Here is a 27,269-nt window from a genome sequence, read left to right on the forward strand (position 1 = left end):
CTGTCAAATTTTTTGTTATTGTGAATAAATTGTATGAAAACGTAAACAAACATTTTGACATATTGAAGAATTTTCCGCCAAAAATGAGTTGTTGTTGTGATACTTACGTGACCTGTTAAATAGATCTTGAACTCAACCACTATTTTTGATAGAGACACATGATGAAATAATAAGGTGGCGTAAAACGTCCAGCTGATTGGTTTCAATCTGTAAATTTTTTTGTTATTGTGAATAAATTGTATGAAAACGTAAACAAACATTTTGACATATTGAAGAATTTTCCGCCAAAAATGAGTTGTTGTTGTGCTACTTACGTGACCTGTTAAATAGATCTTGAACTCAACCACTATTTTTGATAGAGACACATGATGAAATAATAAGGTGGCGTAAAACGTCCAGCTGATTGGTTTCAATCTGTCAAATTTTTTGTTATTGTGAATAAATTGTATGAAAACGTAAACAAACATTTTGACATATTGAAGAATTTTCCGCCAAAAATGAGTTGTTGTTGTGCTACTTACGTGACCTGTTAAATAGATCTTGTAGAGACAGCCAGTTGACGGTGTTTTTATTTGTAAACAACTGTTCTGCTGGCAAAAGCAATGTTTGTCTCCCTCGCAAGTTTTTTTTATTATTTTGCTTAACAATCGGTTTTAGGCAAAATAAATATTAATTTTAATAAACACTCACCGCCGCTTAATCTTAAACATCAGTGAAATGAAGATCAGGAGGGGCTTACACTCCAATACCACAACAATTCACCAACCGCAAGATGCTATTAGCAGTGATTTTTATTGGTTTTGGCGCAGCAACGAAGAACACGTCCGTCCGGTAAGTTGCTGAATTACAAAATTAAATGTTGTGAAGTCTCTTGCATGTTCGGATGATGCATGACAGTAACGGGGTGCGAAGAAATGGCTTTTAGTCCAGTCAAATTAGACATTGAAATAGCAAAAATTCCCACAACGCCGAATTTTGGTGGAGAGCTAGGGTTTGCATTAGAAGCATTGTCCTAAAAGTTCCCATGTGTGCAAAAATATTTATTCGGGGTCAAAATGTATGGCCTTTTTAGGTTTTCGGGTGTTTTCTTGAAAACGGTGTATCTAATCAAAAAGTGACAAAGGCAAATATTGTAGACAGAAAAATTCTCTACAGGTGTCGTCATTATATTTTTTTTCATAGAAGGAACCATTCTTGAGATATAGCGGTTCTAAAAAACACATGATTTATATACACTTATAAAGAAAATACACACGTATTCTGGTTAAACAGCTAAAATAACCGGAGTAACCGGTTCTGTCCCCCCAAAAATATATGTTTCCTTGAAGAGCGAAATTATACGTTCTTATAAAAAAAATTCAACAAAATCGGAGCGTGTTTAGCATAGTTATTCCAAGTTAGAGACATTTTATGCAACAATAGCCCATTTAACCCACATAGGTTTTGTTGCTCTGATTACGGAAATGCATAATTTTCATGGGCGGCGAATCTGGTTCGCCGGTTATTTGACACGAAAGGCCAGATTTAAAACCGTGCTAGACCCGGTTCACTGAACCGATTACTGAAAAGTGCGTATCGTTTGAAAGCTTATGGAAATACCTAGAATACCGATGCCTTACTTTCTCAACCTCGCATCTTTCAACTTTTCAGGAGAGACAAAAAACGATTTATCTTTTGATACATCGGTGTTTGAGTAAAAGTGTAAAGGGAATAATTAGGGAATTGAGTACATCTACACGAGTGCGCTGCATTAACAATAATTTTAATTTTTGTTACTTTGCAGTAACCGTAATACAATTTTCAGTCCTTTAACCCCTCACATAAGCACAAATTCCGAAAGCCACTTCTCAAGCCTTCGCACTCTTACATTTTAGAACTCCAGTTTTATATTTCGGTCCATATCAAATTTAGTACCACTAACTACTTCCACTAATAGTAAAATTTTCCACAATCACCTCCTTATCTGAACTCAACACACAAAGTTGTTTTTTTCACAAGAAAGAGAATAAAAACACAATTTAACAGCCAGTTTCTGTATATCAATGAACGGAAACAAACAAAACGATTCCCGTACCAATCACACAAAGCCACAAACTTTTCAGCTTCTCTGAATCGTTTCATTCTCACAACCAAAACAAAAACACAAACTTTTCAATGTAAAAAGATGGAAACCGTACGATTGCGTAAATGTAACTTCTACTATGCTTTGCCGAGTTGTTTCATTCACCACCCAAACAAGAAGTATTTTTGGGAAACGTTTGCCGTGCGTATTGTCAATGACACACTCAGAAACACACACATGTGATTGCTTAACAACCCTATAAGTTAGCATCACCATACCACAGTGAATTTTATCAACCACCAATCAGCATACCACAGTGAATTTTATCAACCACCAAACGTTTTTGATTTATTCACATGTGTTTAGTACTATTCCGTTTTCTATCTGCTCTTGTGGAGTTGAGTACTTTTCGCTTTTCGTTTTGTTCGCACTCACGAATATAAACAAAACAAAACTAAACAGCGAGCTCGGCCAACGAGGGTTATGTTTCGTTTTGTATTGTTCCTATGGAAAATACGAAACGAAACGATTGGAAATGTTATTTAAAGTATTTTTACGTACTCTGCTGTATATCGAAAGAAGAACGTGTGCGAATGAAACACGCCCAAACTTTGCTTTTGCTTCAAAACAAACAAAAGATGAAAAACACACAAGACTTTGGACGTGCTTCATTCGCACACATTGTTCTTTCGACATACAGAAACTGGCTGTAAGAGAAATTATGAAAAAAAAATTTTTGGAAGTTTCTTTCGACGTTTCATTCATTTTTGCACTTCAGTATCCACAAAAACGTTTCCCCTGATTAAACAATTAACAATTTAAACAAAAAACTCTAAAAAATATTCACTTATTTCTGTTTCAACAAAACCGAAAGAGAACTGATGGTGAAACATCTCACCGTTCGGAGTAGGGCTGCCCTAGTACCATTATATCAGATTCGTAGCTCTAGGTCCAGGTCCAAGCGCTATGCCTGCGGCAAATAACGACTTTAGTAGTGTTCGTATACATTTGTATCATGGTGGAATAAGAAGGTGTTACATCAAATCATGCCAAACGTCAAATTTGCTCACAATAATGCATTACTGTGAATTGCTTGTTTAAATTTTGTATGTGATTTTATTCACAATAACGCATTTTGACAACTGGTATGAAGATCAGCTGTTTTTGGCGTTACACCTTATTATTCCACCATGATTTGTATACATTTCCAAGTCACGTCCTTACATAAACAAATTATCCCAATCGAGATAAGCATAACAATATTTGAGATTTTAGCTTTATTCGTTCACATAACACCAAATGATACCACATTTAGCAACTTTTACTACTTGTCGTAAATTGATTGTCCGAATTTGCAAAAGCCCTTTTATTCAACTATCCAATAGTGTCCAAATTTCCAATTTTTCGTACTTTTCGCACCCTTTTACCAATTTTTACAAAACCAGACATACCACACACCTACACCTTAATAGGAACCGTCGCCCACAATTTCACGATTCTAGTTTCAGCCGTTTTTCCTCGGTGTTGATTAACTGGTAATCAAATTATACAATTTTAAGTACATTTTAGCAATTTTTGAATCCTTCTAGTACGAATTTCCAAAAACGCAGACATATCAGACACCAATCGTCAATAGAAACCCTCACTCAAAATTACAGCTTACGCTTAATCCCTTACGCGCATGTCTACTTTGACTGGACTATCAGGGATATGAGAACAAAATATTCCACCCATATTTACACAATACTCAAGATCCTAGTGTAGAAGAATGGGGCAAATACAAAAGGTTAACGTAACATACGGTCAGTGATCTGAAGCGTTTCCCCCATATTTATAAGTAACATGACTCCTACGTATCTAGGATCAATCATTATAGTCTCTATACTGCAAAAAAAATTTACACAAAAGCGGTACCACGGGTCCAATAAAAGAAATATCACTGGATTGCACCAAAACACTCGTTGATTTAATGTTTGCAGGCTCCTATATAATGAAAAGAAGTTCAAAAGCCGAAATATACCTTCATTCTGTTAAAGAAATACAACATTTCTTCCGTTTGGCAAAAGTGTAAACTTTATTTTGACGCGACAAATTTTTTGTTATTTTGGTAATCTTAATTTATTCCCTAATGAAACATCTGATATGTATAATATCCCAATGTCGGTGTAATAATGCAATTAAAAAATTGTTGACAGGTCTAAAGTTTATTTTAACGCTCACTGTATGTAATTATGTTCGTATCAAAGTGTATATCGTCACCATAAATGCCGGAAGACGTAACCGACATGGAAACCGAAATTAGTTTTTTTGATGGAATCTGATATATTAAGCTAAAATACATGCTCTGGCAAAATTTCAAGCTTCTACGTTTAAAAATAACGATCCTATTCAATAAATGCCAATAGACGTAACAGCATACTGTAACTTTCATAGAACACAAAAGGCGTAACCCACATTATTTCAAAACTAAACAGCAGTGCAAACAATGTATTCTTTGATTTTTGCAGCAATTATAATGCCACGGGGGCGGATTCGGTTAACCGGTTATTTGACCCGAAAATCCAGGTTCAAAAATGGGTAACGTATGAAAGCTTATGGAAATACCTATCACATGGTGTAGTTGTTTTAACAGTTTTGTCTCTTACTCGGCTTATTTCTCCATATCCGTAATTTGACTCTTAGGTGACGATATCTCAAGAATGGTAGCTTTTTTTCAAAAATCACAAAGACCATTCTTTTAGTTAATTTTTTAAGCAATAACTTTCACTTTAGACGGTTTTTACTGGTCTTACAGAAAAAATCCATAATTGAAATAATTGAAGATGTTGACAGAAGACCTATGCCCTGATTTAAATAAACATCTAAATGAACATATGGAAAACAATATTTTAACCGTACAAAAGGAAGTGGTTATTCGGAAGGCAATGCTCGTCTCGATATTGTTCATTTTCCCAAGAGAAAGAACGAACGGAAATTTTTTTTAATTAATTAAATCTCACAAATAATAATGGCCTTCGCCCCTAAAAAGGCAAAAACTTAAAAAAAGGAAATATTCAATATTTGAGGCGTTGATACGAAAACGTGTATATGCTCAAACTTCACGTCGTTCTAGTACAAAGATGTATTCTTTGAAGACGGATACGATTAGGCTGTAAGTTTGCAAAATATGGTCTTGTCAACCAACCCATGGTTTAATAGAGATCAACTGATTGTTGTAATCAAATAGGTTCAGAGAAAAACGCAAATTTTCGGTATTGGTTTACTTATACAAAAAGACAGGAGATCCTACAGTCACTGCGAGCATTTTTCTTTTGATCCTAGCAGTATAATCTTTTTTAAAACTGATATCAAAGACGACTACCAGATTATACCATAGAGAAGTTCCGGAAATACTGAGCCAGTGGATGCTCCTCAGATGTAAACACAAAGGCTAAAAGTTTCAAAAAAGAAATTTCAACACCTGCAAGACTTAAAACGCTTAATTCCAAGTGATTGTCATTGCTTTTATGACAATTAGAAGTTACATTAAAACTTTTACAGATCACTTAATTTATATGAACTATATTTTGTCCATAAATTGACTTAAATACAACAATAAATATAATATTCCAGATTTAATATCGTCTAATACAATTGAAATTATAAGTAATTATAGTGATGGTTGGAATAGACAGTTCACCTAAGTCCTTGGTCACACTAGATGGTTTCATTGAAACAATTTCATGAAATCCAGGGCTCATAGGTCGATTTCCATACTAGAGTAAAATATCAACGTCAAGACTGGGAATTGAACCCAACACCGTCAGATTGCTAGTTTAAAGTTCGCTTAACCGCGTAGGCCAATAAACCAGTTCTAATTTGTTTATAATTTTTCGTTTATACTAGTTTCTTCAAATGTATTCTCAATAAATTGTGGGTTACGTCTTTTAGCATTTCAGAAAAATACAATACCAAAAGACGTAACGTGTGGGTTACGTCTTTTAGCATTTCAGAAAAATACAATACCAAAAGACGTAACCCACACAGCTTCTAACATTCTGGAAAAAAATTTAATTTTTTTCCAAAAATATATTTCTTCTCTGTCTTAAAACACGATACTAAAAATGTTCGATATTTTATAACACCGTTTTTATTTTATAACGTTTTTTGTTTCTCCTGTAAAGTTTTATTTTTGTGGGTTACGTCTTCCGGCATTTATGGTGACGATATAAAAAAATAATTGAACTCATAATTGTAATCCAGTCTTTCCAGTCCATTAGTATTTGTTTTAGCGGTTAAAATCACTGACAATTGGTCTGTTCCTTTACTTTTAAAAATGGTAACAATGGCAGAAAATGGCAAAAGTGGTAAACTGCTATCATATAAATTGTATGCTATTAAAAGTAAGGGAACACTTTACAGGTTAAAAATGGTAAGAAATGGTAACCTCAGGTACGTAAAGGAACAGAGCAAATGCTATAATGTCGTAACAACAGAGTCTAACCCAATGACGAACAAGAAGAGGGCATTTGTATGGTGAATCGTACGAAAACGTAACGGCGAGTGCTCATTTTGTTCATCTATGGCAGTGTTCACCAGCACCCTGCAAGGAAAAACTATCGCGGAAGTGACTTAGGCGTGTCGCCCAGGGCGATGAAAACAGTCGCGGCGATAGTCGCAGAAGTCACCCTGAAGTGACCTCCGTTGTGAAGAAATGAACCACGCCGGCGTGCCGTCTTGGTAGTCACTCCAGCGACACTTCTAGAAGATCATTTCCGCGATAGTTCTAGAAATTAAAAAAAAATCTATTTATATTTATTTATTTTTTTTATTTTTCATCTCTGCAATTTCCGCCTACATTAATTTTGTTTTTTAAAAATGTGATGTTGTTTTTTTGCCTGACTTGAGAAGCGAACCCGGACCTTCAGAGTGCAAAGCGAGTATGCTTACCACTGCACCACCGCCTCATATAATCATCAGATAGAAAATGTTCTATATTTGTTCAAATGTGTTGAATCATTAAATAAATGTAAACAATCGCTTGGAAGTCACTCTGAAGTGTCGGCATACGCGATAAAACGTAATCAAAACATAACATTTTTAAAATTACAAAAGTAATGTAGGCGAAATTGCAAAGAATAATTTCTCTAAAAGAGAAGAAAAATAAAAAAATAAATAATAAAAATTAAAATAAAAAATCAAATAAAAATAAATAGAAAAAAATATTTTTTTTAATTTCTAGAACTATCGCGGAAATGATCTTCTAGAAGTGTCGATGGAGTGACTTCCAAGACGAGGTCCCTTCAGGATGACTTCTGCGACTATCGCCGCGACTGTTTTCATCGCGCTGGGAGACACGCCTATGTCACTTCCGCGATAGTTTTTGCTTGCAGGGAATAAGGCTATAGAAATTGTTTGTGTAATTCGCCAACGATCTTCCTTGGCGTGTCTCCGGAGCATTGATGGGCAGAAATGCTCTCCCTCACACACAAAAGTGTAAAAAATACACGAGTCTCTCGCAATTTGCCCATCAGTGCTCCGGAGTGACCTCTTAGGCGAGGGAGTGCGAAAATCACTCACTTCCAATTGCTGGCAGGGCAACAACAAATTCAACCGCTGCGTTTGTGTTGGGCACACACACACGAGATTATCTATCCCTCTCTAGATAAACATCGTGTGCGTTACAGAGGCCTGCGTTGAATCAACGCAACTATGTATTGTATCGCATCATTTCGTAAACAAATCATTCATTTTACCAAAAATCAGCATACGCCAATGACTACCACAAGAATGCATTTCTTATCTCAAACAATCGGTCTGATTCATTCATAAATGTGTGTGATCTACGAACTACTAATCTGTGATCGTTAATGTACAAACAAACACCACATGAAGAGAGAGTAGTAATCCTACAAGGCATAAAGTATGAGAGAACTGAAAACAAAAACGGCACAGTTGTCTAAATATAGCTGCCTACAAATATGGGGAATTTATGAGAGAGGTGTGTTGTTGTGTTATACAAAGGCTGTGTTAGCTAAACAGAGAATGCGTTTGTTTAGGTGTTACGACAACGTACATAGGCGGACATAACTGTGATTCATTTGATGCGATTAGATTTTTTATGTGTTTTCGATTGTTTTTCTTTTCGCTAGTTGTATGCATAAAGCGATGGTGCTCAAAATATTTTGAGAGACAGATGAGAATAAAGAGAACATATTTTGTTGTTGCAGTCACGTTAACGTATATGGGTGATCTTGGCTGGCATAAAGTATACTCCATGGACCAATTATACAGGTCCTCTCTCAAGCGAATTCAAACAAAAACAAAGATTTGAAATGTTATAATTCATAAACAAAGGCGAAAAATTTGTTTTCGCCGACACGGAATATGTTTGAGGCGAATTTCTTTATTGTCAATTAAGGTAGATGCATACAAAACATTTTCCGTTTGGCGTAACAGAAAATACCAGCTGATCGATCTTTAACTGCCAAAATAAGTTATTGTAAAATAAATTCTAATACAAAACACAACAAATGTTGACATTTTACGTGTACAACATAAAGTTGATTTGTTTTCTTTTTTCGATATACATCTACCTGTTTCTCTTCAGTTTGACATTTCTCTATCTCACAGCGAATTCAAATGACAAATATGAATTTTGACAGCTCAAATCAAAATCATTTGTTTTTGAGAGAGTACCTTTATAATTGGACCATGGTATACTCGAAACGAAGTCAACACGAACAATTCGAGCAAGAGGTAGTAATTTGTACGAAGCAGTAAAGTCTTTACATACAATGCGTTAAATATGAATCAGCAATGTTTGTGTTTGACTTTCAACAGAATATTGATTACATTCTAACGCAAAAAAGAGAGTGGTGGTGCGTACTAGTATCGCTTTTTCTTGTGTCTACCGCAATTCATAAAATTGGCACCGGTTGCAGGTCACTGGTGCGTTAATTCATTGCTAAAACAAAGAAGATGATCGGTGGTAGGAGTAACGTTGAAACTCACCACAATTGAGATTGTGTGTGTTCGCACAGACACGGCTCGCGAGCCCAGTGGTGATTAACACTGATCTATGGTTTAGCCATAGACCAGCAATCGGCACACAACAACAAAAAATGATCAAACTCTGTGTCTGTGGTTTTTAATGGGCTAGAGAGAGAAGCTCTATTTGTTTGCTCGCGAGTAAAGGTCTGCGGAATTCTGACATAGACTAATGCAGTGTTTACCAGCAACAACAAATTCAACCGCTGCGTTTGTGTTGGGCACACACACGAGATTATCTATCCATCTCTAGATAAACATCGTGTGCGTTAATTCATTGCTAAAACAAAGGAGATGATCGGTGGTGAGAGTAACGTTCAAACTCACCACCATTGAGATTGTGTGCAGTGATGCCAGATTTGCCGATTTATCGGCATTTTGCCGATTTTTAGACCAAAAAAATAGAAATGCCGATTTGCCGATTTTTACCCCTAAAATGCCGATTTTTAGTTAAGGCAACTTGTTCACATGAAAATTGTGGTTGCTAGGTTTGGTACAATAACAAAGTCAACTATATCGTCAAGAGTAGTTTGATTAATAATAATAAAATTTTTTAACATATAAAAACAGTTTGAAATTTCTTGATTACCAAAACGTGTACTTCAGTATATACGCCAAGGAAATTTTTCAAAAAACGAAATTGTCGAAAAGTGGGTTAGTTAGTGGAAATAATTAAAAACTGCACAAACTTTTACATTGAACTTTGCGGTCAGATTTTGAAGCGATTTAATTTTGAAAATAAATTTAAATGCCTAGCTTCAATAAATTAAAGTTTTATAATAAATGACACAGAAGATTAATTTTTCGACATTATAAAGGAATACGAATGCTTTATAAACATAAACGAAAAGCAAGAATCACGCGAACTTTCACGTTTAAATTTCAGAAATAGAGTTGCTAGAATTTTGGTCATTTCAGTGGGTCATCGTATAACTTTTGGAATCGGTGAATTAATATGTGCAAATTCTGAACCATTATTTCCTATTTTGTCGAAATTTATTAAACATATTTTAGTCTTGCCAAATTCTTCAGCAAATGTGAAAAGAGTTTGTAACCAAGTAAATTTAAATAAAAACAAGTGCCGAAATCGATTAGTTAGGGACTCGATGGAAGGAATTCTCTTTACTAAAGACTACTTTAAATTAAATAAAATTAAATATTTATTACAGAAATTGAATTTAATTGTAAACCAAAATTTCAAAATTCCAATACAACTAGTAAGAAAGTGTCAGTCGGCTTTGCTGACAGAGGTATACCCTCAGCCTATGTGAATTCAAACTTTCTTTTTCGGACAGATCGAATGTTTTTAAGGTCTTTTCAGAATTTTGTGGCCATTTTTAGACATTTGAACTTGCCGAAAAATGTGGATTAAAATTTAAATTCAAAAGTGTTGTGGAGGTGGTACTTAAAGGAATGGACCGACATGAGAGTTATATCTTTCCGATAGATATCACGCCCACTAGTCATTTCAGTGGGTCATCGTATAACTTTTGGAATCGGTTGATCAGTTCGAGAATTATAGTGCTCTACAGCCACTATATTTGGTGCCATAGGGGTTTTTACACCTCTCGGGCTATATTCTCATGAAGTATGGACATGCCCCTGAAAAAGCTTTTACTGTCATAATGGAGGCAGCGTATACAAAATGTTGGAACAAAAACCAATGCGATTCGAGAGCAGGTCCTAAACTGAACTTATCCGAAATTTTGTGTGGAAGGTTCCCGAAGGAGTGGACCGATTGAGTGCGTATTGGAACCTCATCTAAGTCTGGTAGACATTTCACGATGTGCAAAGTATGGACCAAATATTTTCGAACTTTTGTGGGAGAGGTACCTGAAGGAGTTGACCGATAATGCCCATGCATGCCCCATACCCAGTCAGACATACAGACGGGCGACTCCAAATTGTCTGAAACACATTTAGTCCAAACATACTTGGGGTCTAAAACCATTATTTCGATGAGGCACATTTTGCCCGTATGAAAGTTTATATACCCTCGTTAGCATAAATGCTGAGGGTATATAAACAATCACCTTATTAATTATCATCTTAAGACAATATTTGTATACGTTTTGTTTAGCTTGACTGAATTGAAAATATATTGATCTCATATATACACGTACTTATAAATATATATGTACTACTTACGCATATGGTAAAACCATTTATTTTCATACATATTTTGAATTGTTGCCTTGGTTTATAAATTGTTAATGGTTTTGTTGTACTTAAAATGTTATTTTTTAAACTTATGCTTATTAAATAAAGCGATAATTTGAACTGAAATAAATGTTCTTTAATTTGCCGATTTTTTGCCGATTTTGAAAATTTTTTGCCGATTTTGCCGATTTTGGCACCCGAAAAGTGCCGATTTTCGACCAAACTTATCTGGCATCCCTGATTGTGTGTGTTCACACAGACACGGCTCGCGAGCCCAGTGGTGATTAACGCTGTTTTATATGAGCATGTAGATCCGGCCAGGAATAACCACATATTAGGTGTGTACGATAACCCAATAATTTGTACAAATTCGTACAAATTTTTGCTGAATGCTGTTTGATAACAAAATTATCCAGCAAAAGAGAGCGAGTTTGGAGAGATTTTTGGAGAGTTTTGTGACTGAGAACTTGCAAATTTTTGCTGGGAAAATTTGTCCCGCAAAAATTTGCAAGTCTGATCAGCTGACTTTTAATCACATGTTCAATGTAAACAAATCGAAATGTTAACATTTTCGACCAAGAAAATTTCACGATTGCACATTTTTTTAGATTCTAAAGCGTTGTGGATAGGATTAAAGCATTAAATAAGTAAAGTGCAATTTTAAAATGTATGTTTTTGTTCCGTTTGGTTTAAAATATCAAAAGAAACAAAAACAAATTTCATACATTTTCGGAAACAGCTGACTTTCTTGCAAGTTTTTGCAAAATGCTGTTCGATAACTTTCTGCAATTTTTCTTGCTTGAGAGAGTAAAATTCACTGAGAGAGGTTGCTGGAACTGACTGAGTAATTATTGCTGGGAAAGTTATCGTACACACCTATTGTCTTTTACCATAATAAGTAGCTTAAATTTGTAGTTATTGCCATTTTTACAGTGTTTTATTTAACTTGTTTTGGTCCGTAACCCACACAGCTTCTAACATTCTGGAAAAAAATTTAATTTTTTTCCAAAAATATATTTCTTCTCTGTCTTAAAACACGATACTAAAAATATTCGATATTTTATAACACCGTTTTTATTTTATAACGTTTTTTGTTTCTCCTGTAAAGTTTTATTTTTGTGGGTTACGTCTTCCGGCATTTATGGTGACGATATATAAAAATATTTGAACTCATAATTGTAATCCAGTCTTTCCAGTCCATTAGTATTTGTTTTAGCGGTTAAAATCACTGACAATGCTATAATGTCGTAACAACAGAGTTTAACCCAATGACGAACAAGAAGAGGGCATTTGTATGGTGAATCGTACGAAAACGTAACGGCGAGTGCTCATTTTGTTCATCTATGGCAGTGTTCACCAGCACTCTGCAAGGAAAAACTATCGCGGAAGTGACTTAGGCGTGTCGCCCAGGCCGATGAAAACTGTCGCGGCGATAGTCACAGAAGTCACCCTGAAGTGACCTCCGTTGTGAAGAAATGAACCACGCCGGCGTGCCGTCTTGGTAGTCACTCCAGCGACACTTCTAGAAGATCATTTCCGCGATAGTTCTAGAAATTAAAAAAAAATTCTATTTATATTTATTTTTTTTATTTTTCATCTCTGCAATTTCCGCCTACATTAATTTTGTTTTTTAAAAATGTGATGTTGTTTTTTTGCCTGACTTGAGAAGCGAACCCGGACCTTCAGAGTGCAAAGCGAGTATGCTTACCACTGCACCACCGCCTCATATAATCATCAGATAGAAAATGTTCTATATTTGTTCAAATGTGTTGAATCATTAAATAAATGTAAACAATCGCCTTGGAAGTCACTCTGAAGTGTCGGCATAAAACGTAATCACAACCCTGCCAGCAATTGGAAGTGAGTTCCGCAATCCCTCGCCTAACAGGTCACTCCGGAGACACGCCAAGGAAGATCGTTGGTGAATTACACAAACTATTTCTATAGTCTTATTGTGATTACGTTTTATCGCGTATGCCGACCCTTCGGAGTGACTTCCAAGGCGATTGTTTACATTTATTTAATGATTTAACACATTTGAACAAATATAGAACATTTTCTATCTGATGATTATATGAGGCGGTGGTGCAGTAGTAAGCATACTCGCTTTGTACTCTGAAGTTCCGGGTTCGCTTCTCAAGTCAGGCAACAAAACATAACATTTTTAAAATTACAAAAGTAATGTATGCGAAATTGCAAAGAATAATTTCTCTAAAAGAGAAGAAAAATAAAAAAATAAATAATAAAAATTAAAATAAAAAATAGAAAAAAATATTTTTTTTTAATTTCTAGAACTATCGCGGATATGATCTTCTAGAAGTGTCGATGAAGTGACTTCTAAGACGACACGCCGGCGTGGTTCATTTTTTCACAACGGAGGTCACTTCAGGGTGACTTCTGCGACTATCGCCGCGACTGTTTTCATCGCGCTGGGCGACACGCCTAAGTTTTGGAAATTCATACTTGTGGCAACGGAAAGTACTAAATGTACTAAATTTGGTACAATGGGGATTTGGGTAAACGGATAGAGCTGGAATCTCGAAATTTGGAATTGAGATTACTGGTGGAGTTTAGGATTGTGGAAGTTTTGGAAATTCATAGTTATGGGTACGAAAAGTACTAAATGGTACTAAATTTAGAGCAGTTTGGATTTGGGTGAATGGATAGAGTGAGAGAGATGTACTAAAGGGTTTTTGGAAACTATTAGTGTACGAAAAGTACTAAATGGTACTCAATTTGGTATAATGGGTATTTGGGTGAACAGATAAAGCTGGAATCCTGAAATGTGGAATTGAGATTTCTGTTGGAGTGTAGGATTGAAGTAGTTTTGAAAAATCGTACTTATGGGAACGAAAAGTTATAAATGGTACTAAATTTGGTACAATGGGGATTTGTGTGAAAGGATAGAGCTGGAATACTGAAATTTGGAATTAAGATTACTTTTGAAGTGTACGATTGAGGTAGTGTTAGATATTCGTACTTATAGGTACGGAAAGGACTAATTGGTACTAAATTTGGTACAACTTGGATTTGGGCGAGCGAATAGAGCTTGAAACCTGATGTTTTGAATTAAGATTACTGTAAGGGTGTAGGGTGTACTAAGTGTACGAAAAGTACTAAAATTTACAAAATTTAGTATCTACCAATTGTATATTTTGAACGGATATAGCTAGAATCATAGAATTTGATATGGAAATCAAGGTTGGAAAGTGGTGCTTCTAAAAGGAGATGGTTGGGAAAACTCACACTTATGTGTACGAAAAGTACTAAATTTGGTACAATGGGGATTTGGGTGATCGGAAAGAGCTGGAATCTCGAAATTTGGATAACTGGTGGAGTGTAGGATTGAGGTAGTTTTGAAAATTCGCTCTTATGTACTAAATGGTACTACATTTTTGGTACAATATTGATTTGGGTGAACGGATACAGCTAAAACCTGAAATTTGGAATTGAGATTACTGTTGGAGTGTACGATTGGGGAAGTTTGGAAAATTCTTACTTATGTATATGAAAAATACTAAATGGTACTAAATTTGGTGCAATGGGGATTTTGGTAAACGGATAGAGCTGGAATCTCGAAATTTGGAATTGAGATTACTGGTGGAGTTTAGGATTGTGGAAGTTTTGGAAATTCGTCCTTATGGGTACGAAAAGTACTAAATTTAGGACAGTTTGGATTTGGGTGAATGAATAGAGTAAGAGAGATGTACTAAAGAGTTTTTGGAAACTATGGGTGTACGAAAGGTACTAAATGGTACTCAATTTGGTACAATGGGGATTTGGGTGAACGTATAAAGCTGGAATCCTGAAATGTGGAATTGAGATTTCTGCTGGAGTGTAGGATTGAAGTAGGTTTGGAATATCGTACTTATGGGAACGAAATATTTTAAATGGTACTAAATTTGGAACAATGGGGATTTGGGTGAACGGATAGAGCTGGAATCCCGCAATTTGGAGAATGCTGTTGGAGTGTAGGATTAAGGTAGTTTTGGAAATTCGTACTTATGGATATGAAGAGTACTAAATGGTACTAAATTTGGTACAACTTGGATTTGGGTGAATTAGTAGAGCTGGAATCTTGAAATTTGGAATTACGATTACAGTCGAAGAGTAGGATTCGGGTAGTTTTGAAAAATCGTACTTATGGGTACGAAAAGTACTAAATTTGGTACTATTTGGATTTAGGTGAACGGATAGCGGTGGATTCCTGCAATTTGAAATTATAATTATTGCATCCCTGTTGTATTGATGAAGTTTTAAAAATTCGTATTTATGGGTACAAAAGTTCTAAATTGTTCCAAATATGGTAAAATTTGGATTTGTTTTAACGGATAGAGCTGGAATCCTGAAATTTGGAATTAAGATTACTGTTAAAGTGAAGGATTGAGGTAGTTTAGGAAAATCTTACTTGTGGATACGAAGAGTGCGAAATAATAATATGTTTGGTACAATTAGGAATTGGACGAACGGATACAGCTGGAATCCTGAGACTTAGAATTAAGATTACTTTAATTTTTTTGTAATTATTTTACACTTAAAGTACTTAATGGTACTCAGTTTGTTTTTGGGTGAAGGGACAGTGCTGGAATCTGTATTTTTTTTGGAGTAAAAGTGAGTATTGGTGTGCAACGTTGTTAATGTGTAAGGGTGAGATACGGTTGACCTTTTTGAGAATCGAATTAAAGGGGTACGCACAGTACTAAAATAAAAATTAATATTGATTAAAATTGGTATTAGTGCACCAACATTTTCAGTGTTCGCAATTTCCATATTATATATTGTTTATATTTTTTATATCCTTTCCACATACGGAGTTGCGGGCACTTTGCTAGTATAAATATATGTAAAATGGAATATATTGGCAATTGCGAGAGGAATTTATTTAATTTATAATATAGCTTAAACATTTTGTGTAGGGACCAAAAAACACAAAAAGTCAGAAATAAATATTTTATTTTTCTTAAACTCACTTCATATAGACTTATACTAAATTGGCCGTGTTTGGCCGTGATTTTGCCACCTAGAACACATTACTGAAAGTCTTCTGCATTGGTATTACTAGGTTTCAAAACCCGATTTTGCCCGTTTTTGGAAATTTATGAGATTTTATTAGGTTACTTCTCAATAAAAAGTCTTAAAATTGTGGAAGTTTGGTTTGAGGAAATAAACAATAAATGTAAAAAATATTGGTGTTTACAATTTCATTGCAAGTAAAATTAGTAATGGCGACAAATTGTTCGGTATATCCGTGGTTTTCTATAAACGGTGAGGCAGTAGTAAGCTTTATTTTATCTCTCTATTACATATTAATCATTGATACGGTTTAAGGGAGTACTGAACTCGTCGTTATTAAAGTATATTCAAAAAATATACAAAACTGTAGTAACAATTCGTTGGAAAATATACTCGCGGGGGCAAAATTTGTTTTACTTACTACCGTGATCGTTTTCATCAATTTGTTGTGTATAAGAAAACTAATAAAAATGGCATTAGGAAAAATAGCTTTGTTCGTTATATACGTAGTTGCTTATAACCGTTGTTCCTTATATCCGAATTTATCTGTAAAAATCTTTGTTTTATATCACTTTTACATATAAATAATTTAAAAAGTTAAAAAATCCTTTAATTCCGCTGTTATTAATTTTTGTCTCAAAAACAGGGCAAATTACCTATACTGCAGAGGCCTGCGTTGAATCAACGCAACTATGTAGTGTATCGCATCATTTCGTAAACAAATCATTCATTTGACCAAAAATCAGCATACGCCAATGACTACCACAAGAATGCATTTCTTATCTCAAACAATCGGTTTGATTCATTCATAAATGTGTGTGATCTACGAAATACTAATCTGTGATCGTTAATGTACAAACAAACACCACATGAAGAGAGAGTAGTAATCCTACAAGGCATAAAGTAAGAGAGAACTGAAAACAAAAGCGGCACAGTTGTCTAAATCCAGGTCAGGCACCATACTTTTATATTGCATACTTTACGGGGCATCATTGTGTGAGTGCATGCTTTTTCAATGGGTTGAATTGTGTGTGTGGAGAGAGTAACGCTAAATGAGCGCACACGGGCGCCTAATTGCCTGACCTGGGTCTAAATATAGCTGCCTACAAATATGGGGAATTTATGAGAGAGGTGTGTTGTTGTGTTATACAAAGGCTGTGTTAGCTAAACAGAGAATGCGTTTGTTTAGGTGTTACGACAACGTACATAGGCGGACATAACTGTGATTCATTTGATGCGTTTAGATTTTTTTATGTGTTTTCGATTGTTTTTCTTTTCGCTAGTTGTAAGCATAAAGTATACTCCATGGACCAATTATACAGGTCCTCTCTCAAACGAATTCAAACAAAAACAAAGATTTGAAATGTTATAATTCATAAACAAAGGCGAAAAATTTGTTTTCGCCGACACGGAATATGTTTGATGCGAATTTCTTTATTGTCAATTAAGGTAGATGCATACAAAACATTTTCCGTTTGGCGTAACAGAAAATACCAGCTGATCGATCTTTAACTGCCAAAATAAGTTATTGTAAAATAAATTCTAATACAAAACACAACAAATGTTGACATTTTACGTGTACAACATAAAGTTGATTTGTTTTCTTTTTTCGATATACATCTACCTGTTTCTCTACAGTTTGACATTTCTCTATCTCACAGCGAATTCAAATGACAAATATGAATTTTGACAGCTCAAATCAAAATCATTTGTTTTTGAGAGAGTACCTTTATAATTGGACCATGGTATACTCGAAACGAAGTCAACACGAACAATTCGAGCAAGAGGTAGTAATTTGTACGAAGCAGTAAAGTCTTTACATACAATGCGTTAAATATGAATCAGCAATGTTTGTGTTTGACTTTCAACAGAATATTGATTACATTCTAACGCAAAAAAGAGAGTGGTGGTGCGTACTAGTATCGCTTTTTCTTGTGTCTACCGCAATTCATAAAATTGGCACCGGTTGCAGGTCACTGGTGCGTTAATTCATTGCTAAAACAAAGAAGATGATCGGTGGTAGGAGTAACGTTGAAACTCACCACAATTGAGATTGTGTGTGTTCGCACAGACACGGCTCGCGAGCCCAGTGGTGATTAACACTGATCTATGGTTTAGCCATAGACCAGCAATCGGCACACAACAACAAAAAATGATCAAACTCTGTGTATGTGGTTTTTAATGGGCTAGAGAGAGAAGCTCTATTTGTTTGCTCGCGAGTAAAGGTCTGCGGAATTCTGACATAGACTAATGCAGTGTTTACCAGCAACAACAAATTCAACCGCTGCGTTTGTGTTGGGCACACACACGAGATTATCTATCCATCTCTAGATAAACATCGTGTGCGTTAATTCATTGCTAAAACAAAGGAGATGATCGGTGGTGAGAGTAACGTTCAAACTCACCACAATTGAGATTGTGTGTGTTCACACAGACACGGCTCGCGAGCCCAGTGGTGATTAACGCTGTTTTATATGAGCATGTAGATCCGGCCAGGAATAACCACATATTGTCTTTTACCATAATAAGTAGCTTAAATTTATAGTTATTGCCATTTTTACAGTGTTTTATTTAACTTGCTTTGGTCCGTTTAGTTCAAATCTGGTAACTCAATTTTGACACAGTTGCAGTTGACCAATCGGACTAAAACTTTGCACACTTTTCAGATTTGGATGACACATGAATATGAAATTAAAACAAAGATTGGTCCATTTTACAGTGTTTTGACGGAGTTTTATTTAACATGCATTTCAACTCTGGTAACTCATTTTGCACACAGTTGCAGTTGACCAATCGAACTGAAACTTTGCACTTTTCAGATTTGGATGACAATATATGTATGGGCCCAATTTTTCCTACAGCCTCCATATAGCGGTACCACCCAATTCTTTGATTATGAGGATTTTATCTTCATTTTGAGGCCGAATCCGAATTGGCTGTAACTTGGCATTTGGAGTCCCCAATGGTACAGAAACTTCTCCAGCAAAAATTGTTGACATAGGTCCATGTTTTGATATAGCCCCCATATAGTGGTACCACCCGATTTCTAGTGTTTTAAGGATTTTATCTTCATTTTTAGCCAGAATTGGCTGTAAATTGGCATTTGGAGACCCCATTGGTACAGAAACTTCCCCACCAAAAACTATGGACATAAGTTCAGGTTTTGGTATAGCCTTTATGTAACGGTACTACACGATTTCAGGCATTTTAAAGTTTTTATCTAAATTTTCGGCCTAAATTGACTATAATTTTGTTCTAAGTCAAATGTGTAAATATACTAAGATGGGAAAAGTCAATTGTGAAAAACTAACTGTAGGTTGAGTTAACCTCTGTTGTTACGATATCATAACAACATTCTGTTAAACGAAAACTGTTATTCATTGGAATATTGACAAGAAAAACATTTAAACTTAAATTTGACGGCATTCGCTTTTGTTTTTTATTACTGCTATGCCTAAATACGACCATATTCCCAGGGCGTGTGTGGTGAAAAAAGTAGAACACATCGACGCCTCCAAACAATAGTATGCTAAGTCGACTTAGCATGTTTTCAAGTTCTTTACATTTTTATATTTAACGTCCTTTAACTTAAATTCTGTTTTGGTAATAATCGGACAATCCGAACAGAAGTTATAAACAAATATTTACTTAGCATAGTACTGAAAGCCAAAGAAATTTCCAAACTTTTAGAGCTTGTCCTGCAAAACTCACTGTTCAGAATTAGCATACTATTATTTGGAGGTGTCGAACGTCCTTTAACTTAAATTCTGTCAAATTTTAGTAATAATCGGTCAATCCGAACCGAAGTTATAAACAAATATTGACTTAGCATAGTAGTGAAGTTCAAAAAATGTCCACACTTTGAGAGCTTCTTCTGCAAAACTCACTTTTTAGACTTAGCATACTATTATTTGGAGGTGTCGACATGTATTCTTATGAGAACTACCGAAATACGTCGAGCGTATACTTTTTGTAAGTTGAACATTTTCAACTTTGACAGAACGTACGATATGTTATTGTATGTATGTATGTATGTATGTGTGTGTTTTGTATTTTGAAAACAAAAGCCCAACAAAACATGAAATACAATTCATTGCAGGGGAAAATTATTTATTTTACGAATGAAAACAATTAAATAAGTTTTGGTCGCGGATTTTGTGTTTGAAATGGGATTTCGGATTCAACGTATTTGGGTAATACGGACGCTCAGGGACCGTTGTTGTGGTAGATAGGTGAATATTTTTTGCACGTCACGACTTAAATTAGGTATAGCTGTTAAATAAAAAACAAATAAAAGTAAAGAAACAAATTTTAGCCACAAAACACAACGTTTATGTTTTCTGTGGGGATAAATGGGAATCAAAAGCGATTGACATTGCCGTTATCAATTCCAGTAAGTTGTTTAGCCATCTGTAACCAAAATGTGGAACTACTATCACATGTTTTTGGAAAATGCATTTGTTCATGTCTTTATTTCTATTCTATACGTCTTTGAGTCTATGGTTAACAATGTTAACAATTGAGTTTTCCTATACTTATATTTCTATGTCATTTATGTACATATGTACATATGTCCTCTGTTCCAGAACCTGCAAGAGCCCACTCATGACACAATTACCAAGGTAGTGGTATCACACCAGCTGTTCGAATATGAAGTGTCAAATCCCTTTATAAAAAATATTTATGTTGTAATTTCGCCAACAACATAAAGAATATTTTGAAATAACATATTACAAATATGTCGATGCCACTACCTGGTCGATATGCCTTGAGCCCACTATTTACAACATTTATTTTTAAAAATTTGTAAAAAATTAAAAAAAATGGATGATTTTTGCAGGTTCTGGAATAGAGCAATTTATTATAAAAGTAATTATTAATATTTTAACATTTTACACTTACACACATAAGCATATTGTTGTTATAATAAATTTATTTCTTCAAATATTTAGAATTCTTGTCCCTGCAAGTACCTCATGCTATTACTCTTTTGGAACAACTGGATCTTCTCTGTATTGCTGATCGTGAAAATATGAGAGTTGTTTGTCCCAAGTAAGTAAAAGTGTATATATTCATCACATCACTTGTAGTAAGTTTAGATTTACGAAATCCACTCGATTTCAACTGTCAATTCCATTGCTTAAACGACAAATGAAATCCAATTGATTTCAGATCAGTTTTCATTTGACGTATACGCAAAGGAATTGACAGTTGAAATCGGGTGGATTTCGTAAATGTAAATCAAGCATTACATTGTTTAAATAAATATAATTGCAGGGCTGGATTAAAGTCATCTCAGGGAGAAGGTCTACCTTCTGCTACCATTCAAGAGCCTGATTTTGGTAGGGTGTTCGGAGTTGCAGCTTATGGAAATTTCGTATATGCTGTAAATGGGCCTACTTCAATGTTACCAGTAAGAGGCTTCACTTTAGACCCTCGCTCTGAAACCATTATTGGTCATTGGGGAGATTTCAAAAATCCCCACTCGATTGCAGTTAGCGTGAATGGTTCGGCTTTATACGTCACAGAAATAGGTACAAATCATCAAACCAATCGTATCTGGAAATATGTATTGGTTTAGATTATGAAACTTAAACATGACAAAAACTCTGTCATGAACATATGTATGTATGTAAAAAAATATGTAGTAATGTATGATACACACTCTTATGTTAAATAAATTTAATGTATATCCAATAGTGTTCTTTGTTAACGAATTCGAAAAACAATTTTTAAAGGTAACATCATTTATAATTTCGGACTCCCATCTCTGGTATTTTCTGTAAGTCTTATAGTACGTTTATATATAACCGGATTTAACAAACCCACTGGGTTTCAAATGTCAATTCCATTGCTATATGTATTTCAAATAAATCTTCATAAAGAAGGTTAACCCAGAAAGAAGCTGTTTATATTATAGCTCTTTGCTGGGTTAACCTTCTTTATGAAGATTTATTTGAAATATAAGCCAGACTATGAACATTTTCATTAACATGAAAATATGTGTGTTCGTTTACTCAAGATTTGTACAAATTGTTACTGGATGTTGTTAGTTTACTCTACAGCGGAATTCGGCACCTCTTTACTCGCGAGCAAGCAAAGAGAGCTTCTCTCTCCACTCACTAATTGAAAAACAATGCACTGTCAGCAGTGTTTGCTCAAATTGTTGTTGTTGTGTGCCGAATGCTGCTCTACAGCAATGTCCGGCAAAAAGGGGCACACGTGCCCTTGATGAGAATAACAACAGAACAACCACCTCTCAGTCTTCGTTCAGAAGTCAAAGAAGAAGGTTCTGTTGTCGGTTGTTTCAATGATTTTTAATTTTAGCAATGCATTAACGCACACGCTGTTTGTGGAGAGAGCGAGAGAGAGTCGTATGCGTGAGGCCGCAAACAATGCATTTGTATTGGTGCCGATACCTGCTCTACAGTACAATGAAGAAGACCTTAGCCGATTACAAGAAGTTACTGAAAATTTGTACAAATTGTTGAGTTTATAGGTAAGAGGTGTGAATGGGGTGAAGCCATAGAATAATAAAAGTATGGACAGAGAAATTTTAGTGTTCTTGTTTTTTGTAGATGTCGCCCAAACGGAAACTACGCAGACATCTCACTCAATTGCACAATGTTTTGTGGTAAATTGCAATATTTTGTTGAATATTTTTATATGAGGATGTAGATCCGGCCAAATAATACCAAAATATTATCTTTTACCAGATAAAATAGTTTAAAAATTTATTTTTAAAATTGAGTGCATAGCTGACTGACTCAATTCACACTCAGTGAGAGAATTTAGGTGAGAAGATTTCTCTGTCTATACTTTCATTAGTCTATGGTGAAACTCTGTACACAAGGTTCTGTAATCTGAAATTATTCTTGGTGTTTAAATTCGTAACTCTCAAACCAATTCACTGTGGGGCCAAAGTCAGTGTTTTGAGGCAAATAATCACAGGGGCAAGCTAGACCTTTGAAATTTAGTGCAGATGTTTATAATCGGCCTAGAAACTAATCTGCCAAATTTGGTTGATATCGGTTCATATATGTATGTATAGATATAGCTCTCATATACAGTGTCGGTCAAAACTAAAGCACACCCTCAGTACATTTTTTTAAAATAATATTTTTTAAGAAAACGAAGTTATAAATTTATTTTTTCTTTTTATTTTTATTTATTTATATTTTTATTATTGGAAAACACAAAAATAAGGAAATCAGAATTTAATAACTTACTCACTTACTTAGTTGGCCCATTACAGAACATTTGTTCCATAGACCGAACTAAGAAAAGATCTCCATTCCTCTCTGTTTTTCGCTTGACTTTTTGGAATACCGCGCCTTTCCATTTCTTCATCCACTTGTATGCTCCATCGAAGCTTAGGCCTGCCGATTCTGCGTGCACTGCCATGTGGCATGTATTCATACGCCTTTTTAGCGGGTTCATCATCACTCATTCTTTGTATAGCTTATATAGCTCGTGGTTCATACGACGTCGATATTCACCGTCAACGCAAATCGGCCCGTAGATATTTCGAAGAAATTTCCTCTCAAACACACCAAGCACTGCCTTATCTGCTTGCGCAAGTACCCATGCTTCGGAGCCATACATTAGCACGGGTAGTATCAGCGTTTTGTATAGTGTTATTTTTGTTTGACGAGATGTGGCTTTGTTTTAAAAATACTTACTTATGGGTACTTTACACGATATGTTTTTTACATATGGGCTGTCACTTTGCATATACATTTTGTATTTAAAAAGTGACAACCCATATGTTAAAAACATATCGTGTAAAGTACCCATTAGACCATAGTAGCATCTGTTGGCCAATACAATTCTTCTTCTTATTTCACAACTGATGTTGTTTGTTGTGTTTAAGGCAGTGCCGAGGTAGACGAAGTCTTTAACTACCTCAAAATTGTAGGTACCAACTTCCACAGTTGGTCCGAGCTCTATGGACGCTTTGCGCGTCGACACCATCAATTTGGTCTTTTCGCCAGAATTTAATAAACTAAAGTTAAAATTCAAAAAACATTTTAGGTCGCAAATATAAGCGGACAAAACTAAAGCACCCCCCAATTATTGCTAGCGATATCGCTTCCCTGGCTACTTTTGCGGCTTCAAATTAATTTTCTTTGGTTTTGCAATTTTTTTCGGTTGATTTTTGAGTTATCGATCTCCCACAAGTCCCAATCGGGAGCTAAGTTGAGGGTATTGGGCAGGCCAATGGAGAACTTCTGTCGAATTGTTTTAGAATCACTCCTTAACCACTTTCGTTATCTTCCTGGAAGGTTCATCTAAGTGGCATATCTTCTTCGGCATAAGGCAACATCGCGCCTTTTAATACGTTACGATACTTGAAACTATCCATAATTCCATTAATTTTATAAATTGGTCCAATCCCTTAGTCCGAGAAAAAAGAATTTAACAGTTGCTCATTTGGCCCACGCCTTTAATCATCTGAATACTTTAAATTAAACATAGATTCATCGGAAAACAGCACAGTCCTCAATTTTTTACAATCCAGTTCAAATGGGTCTTGGCGAATTCCAGTCTGGCTCCTTCATTTTTTGTCGATATGAAAGGATTTTTTTTCCTGGTCGTCGACTGAAGAAGCCGTCGTCTACCGTTCTTCTGTGAATCGTTTTTTGCTAATTTTTAAATCTAAGCGATTTTGTATTTGACCAGAGGATGCTGTAGCATAATTTTTGGACGAATATGAAGAACACCGGCTAATGTTTTGGTATAGCCCCCTTTTAGCGGTACCTTCCTATCTTCGGTATTTTGGGTATTTAAGCTACATTTTCCTACTAAATTAGCTGTAATTTGGTACTTAAGGTTCCTGTTGGTCACAAAATATTTCCACCGAAAATCGTGGACCCGGGCCCACGTTTGGGTATAGCCCCCATATATCGGTACCACCCGATTTTCAGTATTTTTTAGGGTTTAAGCTAAACTTTCCGAAAATGAATTATTTCGCCTGCAATAATTAATAATTTAGTATCCTCTATGCCTAAAAGATGTCCTTGTGTCATCTAGAATAGAGTATACGCAACGAAATATAGATTTTAATAGTTTTTGTTGTACCTCAAATTGGGGGGCGCTTTAGTTTAGTCCGATTACATTTGCGACATTTTTTTCGAAATTCATTTTTGTGTATTTATTAATCAGTTATTAATATTATAATAATTTTTTATTTATTATATTATGGATATATATGAAATGAGTCGTATTATGTACATAAATCACGAAAACATGCGATTGTATACAAGTAAATGACTAAAGATTGACTTTGCATGTGAATGCTATAGCATTCACGTCATCCTACGTCACCATGAAATTGAATGCTATAGCATTCACGTCCGCGAACGTGTTAAATAAAATTTGTTGTTTTTAAAATTTTAAAACAACAAAACCCGAGAAAATAGGCTGCATTATTTTACAACAAAAAAATAAAATAAATAAAAGTATATGTTCGCCCGATTTCAAGTAATTGGTGGACCAAACACGCAAATTCTGTCCAATTATGGTGAAATTTGCAACATGTTACCGAATTCGGACTTGAAATAAGTTTGCCAAGATATATTGAAATCGGTTCAGAATTGGATATATGTAGCTCCCATATATATTTTATGTCTGTCTATGTCTGTCTATGTCTGTCTATGTCTGTCCAATTTTGTTGATATTTTGATTGTATGACGGAATTTGAGCTAGAAAATAGTTTGCCAAGTTATACTAAAATCTGTTCAGATTTGGATATAGCTCCCATATACATACATATATTTTCGCCCCATTTGAGTTATTCGGTGCACCAAATACGCAAATTTTGTCTACTTTTGATGTAAATTGGCAATTGTTGCGGTATTCAGACTATAAATAGGTTTGCCAAGTTATATCTAAATCGGTTCAGATTTAGATATATCTTCCATATACATTTTTCATCCGATTTGATGTTTATTGTACACTAAATTCATAAAATAAGTCCGATCCGGATCGGTACTTCTGGCCGAATTCTGCCAAGAGTAGAGTCGGTCAATTTGTGTTATATTCAGTTCAGGATAGGGTATCACGTAGTTGACCTCGTCCGACTTTGGTCTTTTCCTGCGCACAGAAGTTATTAATTTGGTTAAGGCGTGCACAAATGTTATTAATTTGTTTTTAACTACAGTCATATAGTTGTCGTTGTCACCTCCATTAACCTTGGCAGAAATCCAGTGTATTACATGTTTAGGCTTTAGATGGTTTTCCAACCAAAAAATAGAAATATCCAAATTTTGCAGTTTTACGAAATCTGGAAATTGATTTTTTTTAATTCGCAAGTATACGCAAAATTTCTTTTCAAAAACTGTTAGCTGATATCGTCACCTTTCACCAAATGTATATGTATATATATTTACGAGAATACGCACCGGTACCGAAAGTTCTACTCCAAAGAACACATGGACGATACCACAGACTACATCAAAAAGCATCACTTACTGACACATCACTTGACCACATCTAATATTACATTTACATTTTTAATAATTATCTTAATTTACACATCATTACCCGTATTTTCCATTATAAAAAATTTAAAATATCAACATCAATATCAAGATCAGGATTTGGCGCCAAAATACCTAAAGCTGAAAACACATCCAACGTTTGAGTAAAGTTTTGTGTTGGGCGTTTAGAAAATAACAACAACAACAGGGCGACGCCGACACCAAAGTCCAGCGTTGATCTGTTTGCCGGCATATATTTCAAATGAATTTGAATTTTACGGCATCATGCCCAACAGTGTAAAAACGGCCAAAACGACACAAAACTACCCAAACGTTGGATGTGTTTTAAGCTTAAATTGTTTAATTACGACTGAATGTCAGAAATAAACGGAATTAAAACAAGTGAGAAAAGGCTATAGTCGGGACGGGGCCGACCATGTGATACCCTACACCACTACCCCTGTGCATAAACTTTTCACTGGTAAACATTTCTTTTAGGGAATATAATCCGACTACCACTAAAA

At 35.1% G+C, this 27,269-nt stretch overlaps 1 protein-coding gene across 1 annotated transcript in view; it reads left to right on the plus strand.

Annotated features, from left to right (window-relative positions):
- Pal2 (Peptidyl-alpha-hydroxyglycine-alpha-amidating lyase 2) overlaps positions 1-21,961 on the plus strand; it is a 63,140-nt gene extending 41,179 nt beyond the window's left edge. Inside the window, exons 6-7 of the mRNA XM_073988581.1 lie at positions 21,217-21,316; positions 21,542-21,961. Coding sequence (XP_073844682.1) covers positions 21,217-21,316; positions 21,542-21,845 — 404 coding nt within the window. The 3' untranslated portion in view covers positions 21,846-21,961. The remainder of the gene's footprint in view (positions 1-21,216; positions 21,317-21,541) is intronic.
- The last annotated feature ends 5,308 nt before the right edge of the window (positions 21,962-27,269 follow it).

The sequence above is a fragment of the Musca autumnalis genome, unplaced genomic scaffold (assembly GCF_047663935.1).
Source record: "Musca autumnalis isolate F117 unplaced genomic scaffold, ASM4766393v1 scaffold_5, whole genome shotgun sequence".
In the NCBI taxonomy this organism is placed as follows: domain Eukaryota; kingdom Metazoa; phylum Arthropoda; class Insecta; order Diptera; family Muscidae; genus Musca; species Musca autumnalis.